Source organism: Mirounga leonina, unplaced genomic scaffold (assembly GCF_011800145.1).
Source record: "Mirounga leonina isolate KUSES-001 unplaced genomic scaffold, KU_Mleo_1.0 Mir_101595, whole genome shotgun sequence".
Lineage (NCBI taxonomy): Eukaryota > Metazoa > Chordata > Mammalia > Carnivora > Phocidae > Mirounga > Mirounga leonina.
In genome coordinates this window covers 7070675-7093900 of record NW_023270158.1, presented here as the reverse complement: position 1 = coordinate 7093900, position 23226 = coordinate 7070675, and the positions used below count along the sequence as shown (strand labels likewise).

At 34.5% G+C, this 23226-nt stretch overlaps 1 protein-coding gene across 4 annotated transcripts in view; it reads right to left on the bottom strand.

The window, feature by feature from the left end:
- The window catches only part of CNKSR2 (connector enhancer of kinase suppressor of Ras 2), a 274247-nt gene that overhangs the window by 173669 nt on the left and 77352 nt on the right, over nt 1-23226 (bottom strand). For all 4 annotated transcript variants that reach the window (XM_035000627.1, XM_035000611.1, XM_035000620.1 and 1 more), the window contains exon 4: nt 13533-13620. In XM_035000627.1, coding sequence (XP_034856518.1) covers nt 13533-13620 — 88 coding nt within the window. The remainder of the gene's footprint in view (nt 1-13532; nt 13621-23226) is intronic.

Here is a 23226-nt window from a genome sequence, read left to right as displayed (position 1 = left end):
ATTTTGTGTTTGTGTGTTTAGTTCTCTTTAGGTCTTCATCAGCATCACAGTAAGTTACAGCAGCTAAATCTATAATCTGTAGCCCTTTTTTGGGTGGAATTTTAAGGGGAAAATGAGTCCTTTCATTCTTTCAACAAACATTTGTTTGCCAGGCACTGGAGACACAGAAATGCATGAGGCAGATACATGCTTTTACCAAGTCTCCCACAGCAAATCTTTTCTTAGATGGATTGGTATTACTTTTGATATTATTCTTTAAAAAGAATCATCATGGTACAAGACAAATGGTAACATATAAGGGACTCTCTTCTGAAGTTTATTTTATCACCTGTAGGGATAAGAATCATGGAACCCATCTTTCTATATCTGCTTCCACGTACATAACATAGCAACATACCATGGTAAAAGTTCTATCTTTTTAGGGTCTTTGTGAAAAAATTTTAATAGCCTCTTGAAAGGTGAAGTGCATCATAAGACAGCATGGCAAACATATCGTAATTCAGAGAGTAGAAAGACAATGAAAGTACATTACATAAATAAGCGATAAAACTTTCAGAACAGGAATGTAGTACAATTATAAAGATGAGCATGTGTGTACTGTGTAACACAGCAATTACAGTCCCATGTAATATATTTAAAAGTAGTTATATATCCAAATGTCCATGGTCAGGAAAATGAATAAATATATTGAAGTATTTACACCATTAAGTATTATATAAAGTGAATGAACTACAGTAAATGGACGAAACATGAATGAATTCAGAAACACAAATCAAGTGAAACAAGTAATATGCACAGTGATACCATTTTTACAAAGCTCAAAGACAAGCATAATTAAATGGGATGTTTAGAAAAGTAAAAAGAACTATTTTAAGGAGGGGTGCCTCGTGGCTCAGTCGGTTAAGCGTCCGAGCTCAATGCGGAGTCTGCTTGTCCCTCTCCCTCAGCTCCTCCCCCCGCTCGCACATTCTCTTTGTCTAAAATAAATAAATAAATAAAATCTTAAAAAAACTATTTTAAGGGAAAAAAACAATAAACAACCTGAAAAGAGGTGGGGTGATGAGATTGGGGAGGAGCACAAATGTAACTAAAACAATATTGGTAATGTTCTACTTATTAGATGACACATTCATGAGTATTTGATTATTATGCCTCATAACATATATATGACATGCATTCTTTGGTATATATATAAACTATTACATAAATTTTAAAATACAATACACAGAAGAAAACAGATGTCTGAGAAATAGTATCCTGCCATTTGCCATGTAAAAGAATTGGATAAGTATAGTACACCATACCTCCAGTTCTTCTGTTATTGCTGATGGTGATACTGTCTACATCTTTAAAAGCGTTTGGCAGGATGCCCATATAATATAATATAGTCTAGGTTTTCAAGAAAATAAAGCTATGAAAACAATCTATTTCAGCATTCCTTTTCATGTAATATATGTAAATTTTTAAGTTTTTGTTCATAAGTCAAGCCAGTATCAGAAAGCTGGAAGGATAATAAGTGATTATGTCCCAGTGTTCTAAATAGTGCTTTCCTAAAGTCTTAGTATGCAGTAATCTCATCACTCTTATCTACCTTTCATTCTGAGCCTTCAGAAAATTTACAGCTACCAGTAAACATTTTATATTTTTATACCAAGAATGAGGATTTCTCTGTGTGTGTATTTATATTTATTTTGGTTACAAGACTATATTCTAGTCCTTTTAAGAGATACATGCATACATATATAATATAATCTCAGCTTTGCAAATTCTATATATTTTTAGTTTTATATTTGTCTTTAGAATAAAAGTCCTCAAGTTATCTGGGTACTATGCCTAATAGTTTTAGATCTAACTTCTGATTCATTATATAAGGATTATATGGAGTAGTTTTAAAAGATACTGGTTTTGCTACTTCATGATCAACTAAAACAGCTGAAGAAAACAAAGGATTAAGTATAATTACACTGAACTAAATATACTGTTTGTTTAAATACAAAGTAAAGAAACTAGAATCACCTTTAATATTTCCATCAACAAGTATGCTAACTAATGCAATCCATATTGTTTAAAATTTACAGATAAAACCTGTCCTGGTTTTCTGTCTGAAATGCCCCAGTTTCAATCTCAAGAGTCCCAGTCTAATTTTCAGGTCACCTAGAATGTCTGATGCAGGAAGGTTTAAACACTAACCCTAATATAGCAAAAATAGTATTTAAAGTTGTGTCTGAGATGAATGAGAGGCTATCCTAGATGGGCTTTTATAGGTTTTAATACTGACTACATGAACCATAGAATATATACCGTGCCTACCCCAGTATAATTTATATCCACACTTTAAAACTTTACATAGATTTACTACTTGAATCTTAATAACCCTTTTACAACACACATTCTGTAGGACTGAGTATTATACATGGGCATTGTACCTTTATATGTTTTGAGTTCTCCATTTTCAACTCTAGGTAATGTGAATATGTGGATAGGGATGGCAAGTTCACAGCTGATCAAAATTCGCTCCTGTATTACATCAAAATATCTTCCAGAATATGAAGCACAGTAATCAGTTTGCATTAAAATCTAAAGAACATCCTAAATTAAACCAAAGGCCTTTTTAAAAAAAGCACTCATTCTAGAAATAGGTCTTTCTTCACTGCTACTCAATACCAAAAGTAAGCAGAGCATCACTCCTTCAAATTTTTGCAGAGCAAAAACTACCTGAGTTTAGTTTCCAAGGGCTCTTTTGCTATATAAGGTAACTAAAATGGCCATTTATTAAGCTCCCACTGAATGCCAGATTACGGGCTAGATCAATTTCCATTATTCACAACAACCCTACGATAATCCAACAACAAGGTGTGACCCACTTTTACAGATAAAACAAAGTGTATCAGAGACATCAAACAATTTGTTAAAGTTCATACAGGGTATCAAAAAGCAGAGCCAGGATGATGAACTCAGATATACTTTATATCAAAGCCCACTACACTATTTTGCCATAAAATAGAAGACTAAATGATATAAAAAGGGGTGCCTGGGTGGCTCAGTTGGTTAAGCATCCAACTCTTGATCTCAGCTCAAGTCTTGATCTCAGTGTTGTGAGTTCAAGACTCATGTTGGGCTCCACGCTGCGTGAGTGATTTTCTTAAAAATAAATAAATAAATAAATAAAATAAAAATGTCAATCAAGAAGATAAAGCAGGTACTATTCATACATATAAAGTATAATGAAGCAAAATATAATAGCTATTGTCAGAAAATTTATAGGCCAAATTTCCTTCCATAAACCTTTAATGAAATTTATTTATCATTTTTAAAGATTTTATTTATTTATTTGAGAGAGAGAGATAATGAGAGAGAGCACGAGTAGGGAGGAGAGGGAGAAGCAGGCTCCCCATGAGCAGGGAGCCCGATGTGGGGCTTGATCCCAGGACCCTGGGGTCATGATCTGAGCTGAAGGCAGATGCTTAACTGACTGAGCCACCCAGGCACCCCAATCATTAATGAAATTTTAAAAATCACTTCTAGGCTATTTATTTTTACAAAATTCTGCAATCTTTATTTTTAATTTTAATTTTTTTAGTATTCACAAATATATGCTCTAAGAATTTAAACCAGAAATACCAATTCAATAAGTCTTACAAAAGCTCTTCTTCTCTCTTAAGTATTTATCTTGAGTAAATAACAACTTGCTTAAAACAGGATAGATTAGATTCAAGCAGGAATACATTTAAAAGGGCAATATACTCAATATGCTCATTTATATTTTTATTTAAAAATTTAGAAAATACTTCATAAATAATTTATTTTTACTGATTTGTATTTAAAATAGTGTAAAGGTAAGAAAAGTGATTAGAAAACACACATACATAATTTAGACTGAGTTGTCCATCAAAAATAAACACTTTCAATATTGATTTTTGAAGAATATTTTTTCCATTTTCTTGAATAAGGATTGAAAAATAAAATAACACTGGTCAGATTGGCTATTATCAAGAAGACAAAAAGTAACAAGTGTTGGTGTGGATATGAAGAAAAGGGAACACTCATACGCTTTTGGTGGTAACATAAATTGGTGTCACCACTATGGAAAACACTATGGAGGTTCCTCAAAAAATTAAAAATAGAATTACCATATGATCTAGCAATTCCACTTCTGGGTATTTATCCAAAGAAAATGGTAACACCAATTCAAAGAGATACATGTTCATTGCAGCATTATTTACAGTAGCTAAGATAAGGAAGCAAACTAAGTTGTCTATCCATAGATGAGTAGATAAAGATGTTGTGTGTGTGTGTGTGCATATACATATACATGTATGCATATATATATATATATATATATATATATATATGCAATGGAGTATTACTCAGCCATAAAAAAGAATGAAATCTTGCCATGTGCAACAAGATGGATAGACCTAGAGGGCATTATGCTAAGTGAAATAAGTCAGGGAGAGAAAGATGAATCCTGTATGATTTCTCTTATATGTGGAATCTAAAAAAAGCAAGCAAGCAAACAAACAAAACAGAAACAGACTCATAGATATAGGAAACAAACTGTTGGTTACCAGAAGGGGAAGAAGTCAGGTAGACAAGCAAAATAAGTAAAGGGGATTAAGAGGTACAAACTTCCAGTTATAAATAAGTAAGTCATGGGGATATAATATACAGCATAGGCAATATAGTCAATAATACTGTAATAATTTTGCATGGTGACAGATGACAACTAGACTTACTGTGAGGCTCATTTCATCATGTATAGAAATATCAAATCACTATGTTGTATACTTGAAACTAAGAGGATATTTTATGTCAATTATACTTCAATTTTAAAAATAATAAAAATAACAAATTTAAAAAATAAAAGAAATAAAATACATCTGATGGGCAAATGTAGAGCAAAATGGAACAAATGAATTGTAAAAAAGTCAGAATCACAATTTAAATACAGATATTTAGGGCGCCTGGGTGGCTCAGATGGTTAAGCGTCTGCCTTCGGCTCGGGTCATGATCCCAGGGTCCTGGGATCGAGTCCCACATCGGGCTCCCTGCTCCTTGGGAGCCTGCTTCTCCCTCTGCCTCTCTCTCTCTCTCTCTCTGTCTCTCATGAATAAATAAATAAAATCTTAAAAAATAAATAAATAAATACAGATATTTATTGTAGGAAAGCTCAGAGCAATAGCATAGTTGTTTCTGGTGCTTAGATTGGGATGTCTGTGAAATATTCTTTATAGTTTTCTGTATTTTAAAAAATTAATGAATATTATCATTTCATAAACTTTAAAAAAAACAAAGTCCTAAAGAATACAAAAACACTAATTCAAAAAGATACATGTGCCCCTATGTTTATTTCAGCATTATTTACAATAGCCAAGATATAGAAGCAGCCCAAAGGTCCTTCGATAGATGAATGGATAAAGAAGAAGTGATATATATACAGATATAGATAGATAGATAGATAGATAGATAGATAGATAGATAGATAGATAGATAGATATACACACACACATATAATGCAATATTAGTCATAAAAAAGAATGAAATCTTGCCATTTGCAACAACATGGATAAATCTAGAGTGTATAATGCTAAGTGAAATAAGTCAGTCAGAGAAAGACAAATACCTTATCATTTCACTCATACATGGAATTTAAGAAAACAAAATGAACACAAAAAAGGGGAAACAAATGGACTCTTAAACAGAGAACAAAACCGGTGGTTACCAGAGGGAAGATGGATGGGGGAATGGGTAAAATAGGTGATGGGGAGTAAGAGTACATTTAGCATGATGAACACTGAGTAACATATGGAATTATTGGATTATTATATTGTACAACTGAAAATAATATAACATTGTATGTTAATTACACTGGAATTTTTAAAAAGTCCTAATATGAACGATGCAGTAAAATAAAAAAAATTATGGCATAAAACTAAATATGAAATAAAATAGGCAAAATGATGACAGGGATTTTCTCTGAGTGGAAGGATTACAAGCAAAGTTTTTTTTCTTTTCATAACTTCAAATTTTTCTACAAAGCAGATATTACTTTTGTAATTTTAAAGATGTAGAAAAAAGTATACTACAGCATGTACTATATATAAACTTTTATACTGATGGTATACAACATCAATGGAATGAATGCAAGCAAAGATCATAAGAATTCAACATCTAAATGAACTTCTAGTTCTTGGTGATGATTCTCTCAGTTAAGATTTTTTGAACAGTACATGCTATTCAAATTTTAAAGGATGGAGAAGGAAAGTGTTGACTGAGCAGTAGGTAACAATTATGTACTTAAAATAGGATGTTTTAAGGAAGGTTTCTAGAATTTCCTTTTTCTTTGCATTTCTGTTCAAGTGTTAATTTAAACAATCTCATGTGAAAGACTATTGATATTTTCTCTTTTTTACCCAACTTTCGGCTGGGAATGGTAAGCTAAAGTGATGTTTCAAACACTATTCAAAAAGCCAGTGATATCCAAGGACAGGGAAAATGGATCTAAAAAGGTTGAAAAACGAGCAAGCCCATAAGAAAACAGCAAGACCTTTTAATATATACAATTTAGAGGAGACATTTCAGGTAAAAGTAAATGACCAGAACCTGAATTTTAAAAGGACGTTTTTCACTCTGGTATACAACATTTCAAAATTTGATCAAAATGTTTCACAACCTGTTGAAATTTTTCTCTCAGCATGTAATTCAGATTTCACTGTAGATGCAGCTAAAGAAAACTAACACTAAATGGAGAAAAAACCCTGTGTATATTCATTATTTAAAACAAAGTTGTTATTCTAATTCTTTTTATCAAGTCTCTATTTCTCACCCATTTTATAGATAATACTTTCCTTTTGTTTTTCACTTCACATTTGTGAACCATCTTTAATACATCTAATTTGATTCTCACAATAGAATTACTTCTGTTTATAGATGGCACAGGCAAATGCACATGGTTCATCATGAAGCAACTGGGCTAAGCCTCAAGTCTCCCAATACTCATGATCCCTACCCTCGGTCCCTTGCCCCAAGTATTGTGAATTCCACCGAAGCTTCACCTTACAAACTGATACTTTTCTGTCCATTTCTTAACTAGTGACAATCTAGTCATTTTTGTGTTTGAAGTGGAAAATATAAAAATGGCACAGTAGAATAACTTTAGAGCTGCTACTTGTTAAGGCAGGCATCATAGAAATTATGTCAATACAGATAAGAAGTGCATGGGTACTGGGGCATCTGGGTGCTCAGTCAGTTAAGCATCTGCCTTTGGCTCAGGTCATAATCCTGGAGTCCTGGAACTGAGTTCTGTGCTTTGGGCTCCTGGCTCAGTGGGGATTCTGCTTCTCTCTTTCCCTCTGCCTCCCTCCGCAACCCCCCCCCCCCCCCAGCTTGTGACTTATGCTCTGTCTCTCTCTCTTTCTCTCACCGACTCTCTCTCTCAAACAAACGAACAAATAAATAAGTAGGTAAGTAAGTAAGTAAGTGCTTGGGTACCTGTCTCATTTTTCTGATCCAGTTCCTGACAGTGCTCTAAATGAAGCTTCAGTTCTCTGAGAATACTTTCCATTTACGATTTTAAAACTAGTTTCCCCTTCTGCTTAAGTGTGTTTTTACAGGGGCACCTGGGTGGCTCAGTCATTAAAGCGTCTGCCTTCAGCTCGGGTCATGATCCCAGGGTCCTGATCGACTCCCGCATTGGGCTCCTTGCTCAGCAGGTAGCCTGCTTCTCCCTCTGCCTGCCGCTTCCCCTGCTTGTGCTCTCTCTCTTTCTCTCTCTGACAAATAAATAAATAAATAAAATCTTTAAAATAAAAAAAAATGTGTTATTACAACCAATCTTATGTGGAAAGGGAAGTGTTGAGGGAGGGATCTCTTTAAAAGACTTTAAATATAACTATCCAAACCCATCACAAATATAAATAAGTAAAACAGATAGAGTAGATTAAGGAAATTCCTCAAAACAGAGCTTGTTAAAAGAAATTTATATTCTCTTTCTCCTCTAATGTTAGCACCACTTTAAATATAGGTGGCCAATATCAAGAAGCACTTTCCACTTACTTCATAGTACCACCCCTTTGTGTTAAGAAGGGAAAAAAGCTATTTGTGACAGTTTATTTTTAGATATTGATCATCTCCTCTTGCTGCAAAGGGAATAAAAATAATTAAAGTTGAGTGAAAAATAATTTGAAGTACAGCATATTTCAAAGCATAACTATCATCATAACTGTTCAGATGAGATTTCTTGAAAGCCTGGTATAAATGCATGCCCTAGATACTTTTTTAAAATCTACACTTTGCTTATTCAAATTGGCCTCTTTTACTGGTAGCTTAAGTTTAATTCCTGTCTTCAGATACTGCGTACAATTCCAAGTGAATGCAGTGATTAGTGTGTATACAATGGCTGAAGGAGACCATTAGATGGACACTTACTGTAAACTACATCATTTATTTTAAAATATAGTATTTGTCTATGCTGTGCTCTTTAGTATTACTTTAATTATATAGCATTCATTTTTTTTCTGACAACTCAAATTCATTTTAGAAAATATGGAATATAAAGAAAAGTAGAGTCTAAATGAAATAAAATCCCTCATAGTTTCATTATCAAGAAACAAACACCTATTTTTAAAAAGATTTTATTTATTTATTTGAAAGAGAGAGACAGAGATAACAAGAGAGAGTACCAGTGGGGAGGAGAGGGAGAAGCAGGCTCCCCACTGAGTAGGACACCAGATGCGGGCTTGATCCCAGGACCCTGGGATCATGACCTGCATGGGAGGCAGACACTTACCCAACTGAGCCACCCAGGAGCCCTGACAAACACCTATTTTATCTCATTATCTTATCCATCGACCTCATTCCTATTGTTAGGATAGGTAGTAACAGACCAGAGCCCAGAAAAACCTGGTACCAAAGATATGACATCATATAACGGTAGAAAAATAATAGATTATTTAAGAGATGATCTACAAACAATATAATATATCATGCTTATAATTAAGTTTCCTCTAAAAGACATGTTTTGTTAGTATTCTATATTTGCATAGTGTTTCAGAAGTTTTGTTCACTTTCATTTCTAGCATTGGCAAGTGGTTATGAGGATCCATCCTCTTATTTTAACTCATGAATAAACTAAGATGTAAAGTGATGGCTATCTCTGGGGTTCTTTACCTAGCTAGCAAAGACAGAACTACAGGAGATGAAATAAAATGAGTAACAATTCAAGCATTTAATTCCAACTTTTTCTTGGAAGAGTACAAATGAGCATGTGCTAGCCACAGGAGATAATTGGGTCTCAGGTCAATTTATTTTAACAGGTATGTAATGGGCACCTACTATATATGAAAATGAGCAAGACACCATTCTTGTCTTCATGGAGTTCATAATCTAATGGAAGTCAGATAATTATTATTCATAGCAGAATAAAACTGTCACAGGTGAGATGTGAAATGCTATGTAAAGTAAGTTCAAGGGATTTCTACATCTGCCCACACAACAAAGAATTATAGCTAATAAGTCACCAATGGAAATGGAATAATAAAATGGAGTAATAAAAAATAATTAATAAAAACATACACAGAAAAAAGAAAACAAAGAACAAATGGGAAACATAGAAGACAAACAGCAAGGTGGTATATTTGATCTCAACCATATAAATAGTTAAATTAAATATAAATGGTCTAAGTAGGAAGAAGGTACAGAGAGTTGTGGGAAGGAGTTGAGGCACTTCCTAGAGGCCTTAAAGAATAGAACATAATTTTACCAGGCTGAGATAAGAAGATATATGCAGCATATTCTGAGGACACCCCACACCATTAAAAGATGAGACTACAAAATCTGTTTTACCAACAATAACTCATCCACACACACTAGGCTACAATTAAAATATATGGGAGTACTGGAAGATAAAACTGAAATTATGGTAGGACCCTACTTGGAACCCCCTTGAATTCCAAAGAAAGGAGTTTGTAATCAATTTGAAAATCAGAAGAAAATTGCTAAAAGTAAAAAAATCAAAGCTGGGCTTTGGGATGATCAGTATGACAATGATAGATTCTATACTTATAAGTAAATTAAATCATGAAGATGTATTTTGTTAAGAGAAATTGGTATCTTAACATTTCCTTTAAGGCACAACAGAAAAGCGGTGCCTGAATGGCTCAGTTGGTTAAGTGTCTGCCTTCAGCTCAGGTCATGGTCCCAGCGTCTTGGGATCAAGTCTCACATTGGGCTCCCTGCTCTGCAGGGAGTCTGCGCCTGTGCTCTCTCTCTCTCTCTCTCACTCAAATAAATAAATAAAATCTTTAAAAAAAAGGTACAACAGAAAAGACCTAGTTAAAGTATTTCTGGTCAGGTACAGGTTGGGATGGGGTGGGCAAGGCAAGAGCCAAAACCAGCTGGGTACAGAGGTTTTTGTTCAGAAACATCTTACAAGTGACACATGGAACAGGACATGTGATGGGAAAATGAGAGTGAGATAGAAGAACTGTGACAAATGTTACGAGCTGCTGAACTTTAAAAAATAGAAACAGGTAATGTTAGAGCAACATGTCCTATGAAGGGCAAGGCATCCTCTTTAAAACAGAGTGTACAGTGGGTGGAGAATACAGAAGCTTCTTCTACATCTGAGTATATTTGGAGTATTTCAATTATTTGGAGGGTTTTCAATAATTCTGTATGTGGTCAAGTCAGAATGTACATACAGTTCAATTTCTGAAAGCATCTCTCTCTACTCTCCCTAATGTTTCCTGACCTGTAAACAGAAACACTTAAACCCATTAATGCCTTGAAACAAATTCCTAAGGAGAATGTCAGGCCATACAGTGCCGCTGTTAAAGGTCCTGAGAGCATAAACAAGCCTCTGAGGGCAATATCAGAATGGCATACGTTTATTGTGAAGTAGCTGTCAATAGTAGGTATTCATACATTCTGGAAACAAAAGCTGAACCACTTGTTATCTGGATGGTAGGTTCTTAAAATAGCGGAATGGGTGGGAGTTAGTCATATCTGACATAAACCACACTTTCACCACTGGACAATCTCTCTACAGGAGATCTTAATTCACTGAAAATCATTTCAGCCATTCTTCTAAATGTAACATTTGAAGGTTAGAACGACAAAAGTATGCTCTGGAACCTGTGAGTTCTAAACAGAGAAAACTCTTCATTTATGACCTCACTCTATACTTAAGTAAAGCTAATTTTTTTTCAAGATCTCTTTGTTGATCCCCTTTGGATATGGGAAAAGGTTCTGTATTAATTAAGAGAAAATGAATACACCTGAGTACTCTTCCTTAAGATTGTCAAGAAAACATCATAACTGCCATTTAGATTTGCAGTCTTGGTTTATAAAGCAACAGAGAGTTGTCCAATTACTCAAAAGCAAACTTTAAATAGGCTATCCAGGTCCAGATGTTTGGAGGAGACGCAAGAACTGAAAAACACCCACTTTCTGTCATAATTATGCTTGGAAATGAAGTTATCTTGCAAGTTGATATCAGATGGATTGCATTCTCATAGAACTGACAATAAATAGGAGTTTCTCATGTAAAAAAGTTGAAAAATATACTTTTAATCCTCACATTTAATTGTACCGTATGTCAATTGTTTTGGGTCTTGTGTAAATAAAAAGCTTATATAACAAATATAATACAGTTATCACAGATCTGGACATGTAGCACTTAATAATTCTTGTTTTATTAGGATTGTTTAATATAGATTGCTACTGAGCACATATCTACATTAAAAGGCTACGCAAGATTATCATACAAATACTGTATAATATATATCCCTAAATCAAGAGAATTTCTGTCTCATAGTAAAAGGGAAGAAACTAATAATCTGTTATCCACACCTCAAATCTTTGGTTAATGCCTTTAAAAGGAATAAAGCTTTAGAAAATACATTTTTAAGAAATGTCATTGATAACAAAGAGCTATAAGAGAAATAACCCATAGATCATATTATTGCTTTTACCCCTGGGCCCTGGAACAATGTAGGAGAACCAGAATCACCTGAAAAACTAGCAAACATGCAGATTCCTGGGCCCTCCCCACAGTACATTTGGGGTGTATCCCAAGTATCTGAATTTTTAACAGGTTCTCATGTGATGATAATGCTGCTCATCCGCAGACCACGCTGGCCTAGCATTGCCCTAGAACACAGGTCAGCTAAAGATGGCCCATGGGCCAAAATCAACCTGTAGCCTTTTTTGCAAAAAAGTCTTACAAGCACATAGCCACCCGCATCCATTTACACATCGTCTATGGCTGCGTTTGCTCTACAACAGCAGAGCTGAGTAGTTGCAACAGACCCTGATAGCCTGCACTACGTAGCTTACAAAACCTTACATACTTAATATCTGATTCTTTTACAAAAAGTTTACGCAAACAATGAATCATGGTGGAACACTACATCAAAAACTAATGATGTAATGTATGGTGATTAACATAATAAAATTAAAAAAAAGAAAAGTTTGTTGACCCTTGTCCTAAAATGCCACTCTTCTCCCCATTATCCAGTTGAGATTTTTGAAATTCAGAACTTGAGTTTCCGGCTATCAAATATAAAGACATGCAGTGAGACCATTAGGGTATCTCAAAGCTCATAAAAATGTTCACAATCTCCACGCATGTCTCTGAGTAACCACGAGCTGCTTTTTCACTGCCATGATAGAATCCTGATGAACATCCGAAGTGTTCCACAATTAAAAGTCACAAAGTTACTCTCCTTCCTATAATTATCCCTGGTAATAAAGGACAGGGAGTAGAAGAATAGATTAAATCATCAACTTCCCTAATAATCTTCTGCTTTTTCTTGTCTGCTTTCTTTCTGCATCACTGGATAGGTTAACAAATGCTGGCTCCTGAGAACGCAGCGGCAACAGGCTGCCACGGGGGCTTACGCAGCATGGTGACTGCGGGCCTCAGACTTCTCAAATGTGTTTTGTTATTACATTTAATTAAATATTGTAAAATATGTACTAGTCAATTCACCACTATAACGTTTCTCCATATCTTATCCTAGACTTGATTCAAACATTTATATTAGCCACAGCACTCCTGAAGGCATTTGACTTGGGGATCCCTGGGTTGGATAATATTCAAAGTAAAAAACCAGGACATGTAAATAGATCACTGTTGAAAGCTATTATATTTTGTCATATGTGCAATAGATAAGTGAAACTAATAGTTGTACTAATAAAGAACAGTGCCTTAGAGCAAAAGTCTTAGATTGTTATCAAAATGGGGCAATTTCATTTTGTGAAAGGCAGTACAACCCTCCCCACTAAAATGTGAGACTACCAGACCTACCATCTTATAATGATTTCTCTAGAGGTTCAGTTTACTTTTACATCTTCTGGTAAATAAGGTTTTGTTTATAGGGTTACATGAATAGTTTCCCAAATGATATATCTGGTTTATTTAGAACCCCCAAACCAGTATCTTATAAACTATTGGTAAAAAAGAATACTTGGCATTGTTAGAATATGAAATAGATAATAAATTAACAGAAGTAAAGGTTGTCAGCTAATACCTGTTGCACAATTGTTGTCAATTCCAAGCAGAGCTGTATGACATTATTCCTTGTAACTGAATAGTCTGTGACGGCAGCAAATGGTGACCTATAAAGGGAAAACGAAAATTATGATTAATAGGAAGAGATTTTGAAAAGTTCCCAAACGCAATAGCCTTAAGTTAAGATCTTGAATAATAGGAAATGAGTTGTTCTGAAGTTTACATAGCGATAAAAAATATTCAGGACATATTTTAGAAAAAAAATTCAGGAAACAGAAGAGAATTAAATTCAAGAAACATAATGTTTGCTTTTCTTTTTTATTCTTTAAAAATTTATTTATTTTAGAGAAAGAGAGAGAGTACATGGCAGGGAGGGGCAGAGGGAGAGAGAGAATCTCAAGCAGACTGCCTCAGGGCTTGATCTAACAACCCTGAGCGGAAACCAAGACTTGGACGCATAACTGACAGCACCACCCAGGCACCCCAAGAAACATAATGTTTGCTTTTCATCAAATTTTTTTTTTAGTTCTTAATATTTATTGGTTCTTTGGTACTTATAAGGTCTCTTCACTACATCTAAAATAAAACAAAGGAGTACTTTAGGCAAAGACAATATTTTAGTTTACTTTCAAATGAAGATTCTGAATACAGTATCTTCTTGAAATATTCACAATTCAGAGTTAGTAATGATAGCTAACACTTACTGAGGACTTACTATGTGCCAGGTACTGTTCTAAATGCTTTACATGTAATAAATTATTTTCACAAAAATGCCTGTGTAGGAGGTGCTATTATTATTCCCATTTTACAGATGAGAATGCTGAGATACAAAAAGGTTAAGTGACAACTAGTAAGTGGGAAGAGCTGGTATTCAAACCAAGGAAGTCTGAGCCCACACGCCACAGATTTAAACACTGATATACTGCCTCTATGAACTTACTTACTAGGTTTTATCTTGTACTAAACCAATTATTTATGTCACTTCACATCCTTTTTCAAATAAGGTGGTACATAAATAATAAATATATTCTGGCTTAAGGTTCATATTTACAAGGTTGTCAGAGACAAATAGCAATCTTTTTTATTACCAAGTGTTTTGCCACCAAATGAATTCACAGTGACTTGCCATTACTTTTTATCCACTCTCACCTGTGAATGCCCATCAGGTTTTGTAAGGCCAAAGCTTATAGGATTTGGGAGGCCCAGTTTAATGAAAAGAAAATCACTAATATAAAAGAAGGCATGGAGGTCAAAATTTAGTGAAATTATTGAATCCTTAGTGCTTTAGACCTCCTATTTGTTATCTCTTCAGGCAATTTACTAAGAATGCTTATATGGAACTATTTCCCAGTTATAAATAATTTGTGTCTTCTAGGAAACTCTACAACTCAAGCACCTCCCACTCTCACATGGGTCCATAGAAGAGATATCCTTTATCGGTTACATTTTTTAAACCAATTTTTCACTTATGTATTTTTGATGTTGGCCATTCTGTTAGCTATGTAATTTGAATTTCCCCCAAATATTTTTTAATGTTTTATTTTAATCACCTATTGCTCATCATGACACGTGTACTCCTTAATCCCCATCACCTATTTCACCCATACCCCCACCCACCTCTCCTTTGGTAACCATCACTTTGTTCTCTATAGTTGAGTCTGTTCCTTGCTTTGTCACTTTTTTTCCCCTTTGCTCATTTGTTTTGTTTCTTAAATTCCACATATGAGTGAAATCATAAGGGATTAGTTTTTCTCTGACTTCTTTCACTTAGCATTAGATCCTCTAGGTCCATACGTGTTGTTGAAAATGACAAAATTTCATGCTTATTATGGTGGAATAATAATCAATTGTATATAAATACCACTTCTCCTTTATCCATTCATCTATCCATGGACACTTCAGTTGCTTCCGTATTTTAGTTATTGTAAGTGCTGCAATAAACATAGGGGTGCCTCTTTCTTTTTGAATTAGTGTTTTCATATTTTTGGGTAAATAACCAGCAGTGGAACTACTGGATCCTAAAGTAATTGTATTTTTAATTTTTTGAGGAATCTCCATACTGTGTCCCACAGTGGCCGCACCAGTTTGCGTTCCCACCAACAGTGCCTGAGTGTTCCTTTTTCTCCACATCCTCACCAACACCTGTTGTTTCTTGTGTTGTGTGTTGTTGATCTTAGCCATTCTAACAGGTATGACGTGATATCTCATTGTAGTTTTGATCTGCATTTCTTTTTTTTATTTATTTATTCATGAGAGACAGAGAGAGAGACAGGGGCAGAGGGAGAAGCAGGCTCCCCGCGGAGCAGGGAGCCCAATGCGGGACTCGATCCCAGGACCCTGGGATCATGACCTGAGCCGAAGGCAGATGCTTAACCGACTGAGCCACCCAGGCGTCCCTGATCTGCATTTCTTTGATGATCAGTGATGATGAGCATCTTTTCATGTGTCTATTGGCCATCTGGATGTCTTCTTTGGAAAAATGTCTCTTCATGTCTTCTGCCCATTTTTTAATCGGATTATTTGTTTTCTGAGTGTTGAGTTTTATAAGTTCTTTATATATTTTGGATACTAACCCTTTATCAGATACGTCATTTGCAAATATCTTCTCCCATTCTGTAAGTTGCCTTTTAGTTTTATTGTTTCCTTCACTGTGAGGAAGCTTTTTATTTTGATGTAGTCCCAACAGTTTATTTTTGCTTTGGTTTCCCTTGCCTCAGGCGACATATTTAGAAAAAAGTTGCTATGGTCAATGTCAGAGAAATTACTGCCTATGCTCTTTTCTCGGATTTTTATGGTTTCAGATCTCACATTTAGGTCTTTAATCCCTCCAAGGTGTTTTATTTATATTTATGTTATATATTACCTATATCTAATAGCTATCTATATTTCTTGAATGGGTTTCTAATCGGTAATGATGCTGAACATCTTCATGTGCATATTTCCTATCCATATATATACTCTTCAGTGGAATGTCTCCCCACGCCCTTTGCCCATTTGCTGTTTGGATTTTTGGTATTCCTACTATTGAGTTTAGAGAGTTCCTAACACATTTTGTATGCAAGTTCTTTGTTGAACAGGTGAACTGTAATATTTCTTCTCAAGTCTGTGGCTTGTCTTTCCATCCTCTTAACAGGATCTTTAGCATACCAGGTTTTTAATTTTTATGAGGTCAAACTTGATAATTTTTTCTGGATTATACCTTTAGTCCTATATCTCAGAAAATCTTCACCTGACGGTAAGTCATATTTTCTTATGAAAGTTTTATAGTTTTATGTTTTACCTTTAGATCTGTGGTCCATCTTTGAGTCAATTTTTATATAAGGTGTGAGGCCTGGGTCGAGTTTCACTTTCTCCCCTATGCCTATCCAAGTTCTCCAAAACCATTTGTTGAAAGGCCATCCATTCTCCACTGTCAAAAATCAGCTAACCAGACATATAAAGGAACAGTCTGGATTCTCTAGGTGTTTATCCAGTCACCAACACCAGTTTTGATGACAATAGTTATGTAACACTTAAAACTGAGTAATTTCTTTTTCAAAATTGATTAACGATTCTAGGTTTTTTTTTTTTTTGCTTTAAAATATATTTTTTAAGATTTTATTTATTTATTTGACAGAGAAATAGTGAGAACACAAGCAGGGGGAGTGGGAGAGGGAGAAGCAGGCTTTCTGTGGAGCAGGGGGCCTGATGCAGGGCTCAATCCCAGGACCCTGGGATCATGACCTGAGCTGAAGGCAGACGCTTAACGACTGAGCCACCCAGGCACAGCTTTTTTTTTTTTGCTTTTAAATATAAACTTAAAATCATACAGTCTGTGGCTACAAAAAAAATCCTGCTGGAATTTTTATGTGAATTTCATGATACCTGTAGGGAGACATGAGAACTGACATTTTTTACTGAAGCTTCCAATCCATGAACACAGTATACAGTATGTATCTCCATTTCTTTATATCTTGTTTGATATCCTATATCAGTGTTTTATAGTTTTCACATACTGATCCTGTAGATATTTTGCTAAATTTATGTGTAGGCAACTCACTACTTTTGAAGCAACTGTAAATTGTACCATGTTTTTAATTTTGGTTTCTAGTTATTCATTGTTTAGGAATATAATTTTTGTGTGTGGACTTTGTATCCTACAACCTTGCTATTTACTTATTAGTTCTAACAGATGTTTTGTAGATAGCTTGGAATTTTCTAACCAAGGAGATATATATATATATATATATATATATATATATATATATATATAATCTGCAAATAGGGGAAGTTTTTTTTTTCATTCTAATCTCTAGGTCTTTTATTTCCTTTTCTTGCCTAATGTACTAGATGTGACTCCCAATAGATTATTAAATAGGAGGGATGAGAGCAGATAGTATTACCCTATTCCCAGTCTCAGGAGGAAAGCTTTCAGTATTTCACAATGGAAGTGTAAGTTTAGCTGTTGCATTTTATATATGCTTTATATCAAGTTAAGGTATTACCAGTCTGTTCCTACCTTGCTGAGAATTTTTCTAATGAATGTGTATAGGATTCTACCAAATGCTCTTTATACATTAACTGTTATGATCATATGATTTTCATTCTTTAACCCATTGATGTGGTGGATTACACTGATTTTTTTTAAAGATTTTTAAAATTTATTTGACACAGAGAGACACAGCGAGAAAGGCAACAAGCAGGGGGAGTGGGAGAGGGAGAAGCAGGCTTCCTGCGGAGCAGGGAGCCTGATGCGGCACTTGATCCTGGGACCCTGGGATCATGACCCGAGACAAAGGCAGACGCTTAATGACTAAGCCACCCAGGCGCCCCTACATTGATTTATTTAAGGCAGCATTGCACACCTGGAATAAATACTACTTAGTCATGGTATATAATTTTATTTATATATGGTTGGATTTGGTCTACCAATATTTTGTGGAGGATTTTAACATGTAAGTTAAAAAGTTAACATAAGTTCATAAGATACTGGTTGACAGTTTTCTTTTTTTTTTTTTGTACTGTTTTCATTGAGTATTGGGATTAGGATCATAATCATCTCATAAAATTAGATGGGAAGAATTACCTACTCATCTACTTTCTGGAACATTGTGTGAATTGGTGTTATTTCCTCTTTAAACATATAGTAGAATTCACCAAGGAAATCACCTGGGCCTGGACCTTTTATACCGCACCACAAAAGGTTTCTAAGTACAATTCAAATTCTTTAATACTCAGAGGATTATTCAGAATATCTATTTTATCTTAGGTAAATTTTGGTTTGTGTTTTTCAAGGAATTGGAATTGGTCAATTTCATCTAAACTGTCAAATATATGAGGAAGTATTAGTAGTATTCATGTTCCTTTTATTTTGATCAACTTCACTGTGTTTCTGCTTTCAGCTTCATTGATTTTTAATCCTTTGTCATTATTACCATGTTCCACTTGCTTTAGGTTTATTTCGTTATTATTTTTCTATTTTCTTTTATTGTAAGAATACTTATCACAAGATTTATCCTCTTTACAAAACCTTAAGTGTACAAGACAGTATTGTTAACTACAGGTACAGTGTTAACTACAGGTTAACTACAGGTACAATATTTTATAGCAGACTTCTAGAACTTTTTCATCTTGCTTAACTGAAAATTTATACACATTGATTAGCTATTATTTTCCTATTTTCTTAAGATGGAAGCTTAGTTGATTGATGAGATCTTTTTTTATGATATAAGCATTCAGTGCTATAAATTTTCCTTTTATCACTGCGTGCCACAAAAATTATGATTTGTTCTCTTCTCATTCTGTTTAATATATTTTTTACTTCTCTTGAGTCTTACTCTTTTAACCATGGATTACATGGAAATGTGTTGTTTGATTTCTAGTTTGATTCCATTATGGTTAAAAATACACTCTAACTGGGGGTGCCTGGGTGGCTCAGTCGTTAAGCGTCTGCCTTCAGCTCAGGTCATGATCCCAGGGTCCTGGGATCGAGCCCTGCATCAGGCTCCTTGCTCTGAGGGAAGCCTGCTTCTCTCTCTACCACTCCCTTGCTTGTGTTCCTGCTCTCGCTATCTCTCTCTCTGTCAAATGAATAAATAAAATCTTTAAAAAAAATACACTCTAACTGGATTTTAATTCTTTCAAATGTGTCAAAGTATGCTTTATGATGCAGATGTGGTCTATCTTGGTGAATGTTTCAATGGGCACTTGAAAAGAATTTGTATTCTGCTTTTGTTGGATGAAGTACTCTATAAAAATGTCAATTATATAATGTTGTTTAGTGGTGGTATTCAGTTCTTCTAATCCTTGCTGACTTTATGTCTGGTAGTTTTATCAATATCAAGAGAGTGGATATGAAGTATCCAATTATAACTGTGGATCTGTTTTTTCTTCTTGTTCCACCAGTTTTTACTTCAGAGCTCTGACGTTTGGTACATACATCTTATCAGCAATTTCTGTGTCCTCTCTTTTGAAATGTCTATGTGCTCATCCATTATATTTTGGTATTTTTAAAATACGAAGGTAATATTCACATAGTACAGATTAACACTCTGCTTCTCATATGTTTGTTGCAAGTATTTATTTTTCCAAGTTTGTCATCTGTCTTATACTTTGTCACATTTTTCAGTTCTATGTAGTGAAAGTCAATTGGGATATTCATTTGTATTTTATTCCATATTTTTAATACTTAAGTCTTTCTACATCTAGCAATCATTTTTTGTCTATATTTTCTCATGGGTTTATTTTCCACTTAAATAAAAGATATACTTAAAAATTTTAGTAAACAACAGGTAGTGTTCTATCATTATTTTCCAAAGATTTTACCAGGTGTCCCGATACTATTTATTAAATGACCCTTTTTTTCTCCAGTGTTTTTAAGATTTTTTTTTTTTTTATTTGACAGAGAGAGACACAGTGAGAGAGGGAACACAAGCAGGGGGAGTGGGAGAGGGAGAAGCAGGCCTCCCGCCGAGCAGGGAGCCCGATGCGGGGCTCGATCCCAGGACCCCGGGATCATGACCTGAGCCGAAGGGAGACGCCTAACGACTGAGCCACCCAGGTGCCCCTCCAGTGTTTTTAAAGTATTGTTTTCTAAATAATTCTATATGCCATAGCCTATTATAGGCTGTCTTCCACTAATCTACATTCCAAAACTCAGTGTATTTATCACCATAATTTACTAAAACAGACATTAAGAATTCAAATAAAGTTAATTGGAAAAAATATGTAATTAATTAATCTACGCTCTCATTTTTAAAAAGTTAACCTCTTTGTGAGGAACCAGCTTTAAAAAATCTATTCTTATGGAAGTTTTCTAAAACTGGATTGTAGAGATGTTGCATAGGTGTATCTAAATTTACTAAAACTCATTAAACTGTACATCTAAAATGGGTGAATTTTATAGAATGTAAATTAGGCCTCAATAAAACTATTTTTAAAAAAGATGTAAAATATAAACACTTCTAAGACAAATCGTTTTTAAAAAGAAACTAAAGGCCATTTTTGCTGCACTGAAGCATAAAAATTGGCATTTTAATTAAGAATTCAACATGCTTCTGGCAAGAGTAGAAAGAGTTTAGGTTCCTAGGTTTGAAAAGGTCAAAGTCTGTTAATAAAATCTAAAAACTTCATTCAAAAGTAATAAGACAAAATATAGCATTATTTTTCCCATAAATTTGATCTTCAGAATATATAAAAGGAAAAATCTATTTGATGACTGAATGCCTATAGCAAACTGAATTCTAAGGCATGTTTTCCACTTTCCTGGCCATTCATATTTCAAGTAAGACAAGTTTCTAGCTCAAGATTAAATGTCAAGAAAACCGGGGGGAAAACTCTAAACATACATCAAAGAAAACACTGATTTTTCTCTTGTAGTGAATTCCCCTAAAGTTTTTATTTTAAAGGCAGATCATGTATAACCATACTAAAGAACACTTATCCTGAAGATATTAATGTTTGGTATGATTATTTTGGCTATACACATATGTAAATAAATGAAGACCAACAGACAGGGTTCCAATCTTTGTGAGTTACCAAAGATGATTACTAAATCATGACTTAATGATCATCTAGATAAAGAAATAGATCTCTGTAGAGTGCATGAGCACAACCAGTTCATAAACAAAACAAAAAAAAGAGAAGGCTACTTACAAAAAAGAACACAGTGACTCCAAGTAAAGGAAATTAAATTCATGGCAGGAAAGCTTTCTGATGCCAGCAAGTTTAAAAAAAAAAAAATCCTTGGCTCATCAATAAACGGCCATTACAGGAACTATCCTATTTAGATCTTAAAAATTAAGCAACTGTTCCTCTTAAATCACCATATGGATAATAAAGTGCTTATAACTCTTTAGAGTGCAAAGGTTTATGACCCTATAAGAAAGTATTCTTTTGTATGTTCTTTTCAAACAAAACTATTACATTTATGGAAAAGTTATTAATGGTTCAGAAATGCTAAACAAATTAGAAGCCAATAAGGAAAGCTAAAAAGCTAAGAAGTTAATAAGGATATCTGGAATGCCTTACTATTTCTCAGGTTGGCACTGCTGAGCCTGAGCGCAGTCCATGCACAGTGGCAGTTCTAACATTAGTGCTTATCTCTGCAACAAGAGGTGCCAAGTGAGAGCAGTGAGCATGTGAGAGGAAAGAAGACCAAGCAACAATGGACAACAGTATCTGGTAGCGTCTGAGGTAGGTTGGTTTTTGCAATTTTTTTCCTGGTATACAATTAGTTTTTGTCCTATAGTTTACCATCATGGAAGAAGAAATCAGTTCAACCATTTCTTTGGATAAGGCAAAAGATTTCAAAGAAAATATTTTTGCCTTGTCACTTTACTCTTGTGCCTTAAACATTTAAAAGGTTTTCAATGACATAAAAAGATATCTCCTTGATCTCTTCAAAACAGAACAGCCTTGAAAGGTATTTTAGAAATAATTAGAATTAGGTGTTAATGCTAAAAAATGAGAGGAAATAATGAACTTTCACTAAAAGTAACAAAATTAACTTTTTCTATAAATAATACTTATGAACATTGTTAATGATGTTACCATACAACGTGATATATACAGTGATCTGTAAACCTCCAAGTATAGATTGACTTGGCAAAGCCATATAAAACCGCAGGAAAGATGAGGTGTGAAGAACAGCAGGATGTAGGTTAAAAATAGACAAGTAAACCATGCATTGAAAATAAACAGTAAAGCTACCAAATGTAATTCATCTCTGAAGCTTTTCCTCTGGGAAAGTCTGCTACTTCATTCAAGTAAATATTTAAAATGGGAGAACAAAAAAGCAATTTTGTTACCCTTAGATTTTGTATGACTTAAGAAATGTAAAGAGCTGTTTTTTTTTTTATTATGTTCAGTTAGCCATCATATAGTACGTCATTAGTTTTTGATGTAGTGTTCAATGATTCATTAGTTGTGTATACCAACCTGTGCTCATCACATCACATGCCCTCCTTAATACCCATCACCTGGCTGCCCCAAACCCCCACCCCCTCCCTTCTGACTCTCAGTTTGTTTCCTGGAGTCCAGAGTCTCTCATGGTTGGTCTCCCTCTCTGATTTCTTCCCCTTCAGTTTTCCCTCCCTTCCCCTATGGTCCTCTGTGCTATTCCTTATGTTCCACATATGAGTGTCAGATGCCCCTCAACAGATGACTGGTTTTTGAAAATGAATTTTATTTGAATGAAAGCTCCACTGAAATTGAAGGTTTTGTGAATTGTAAAC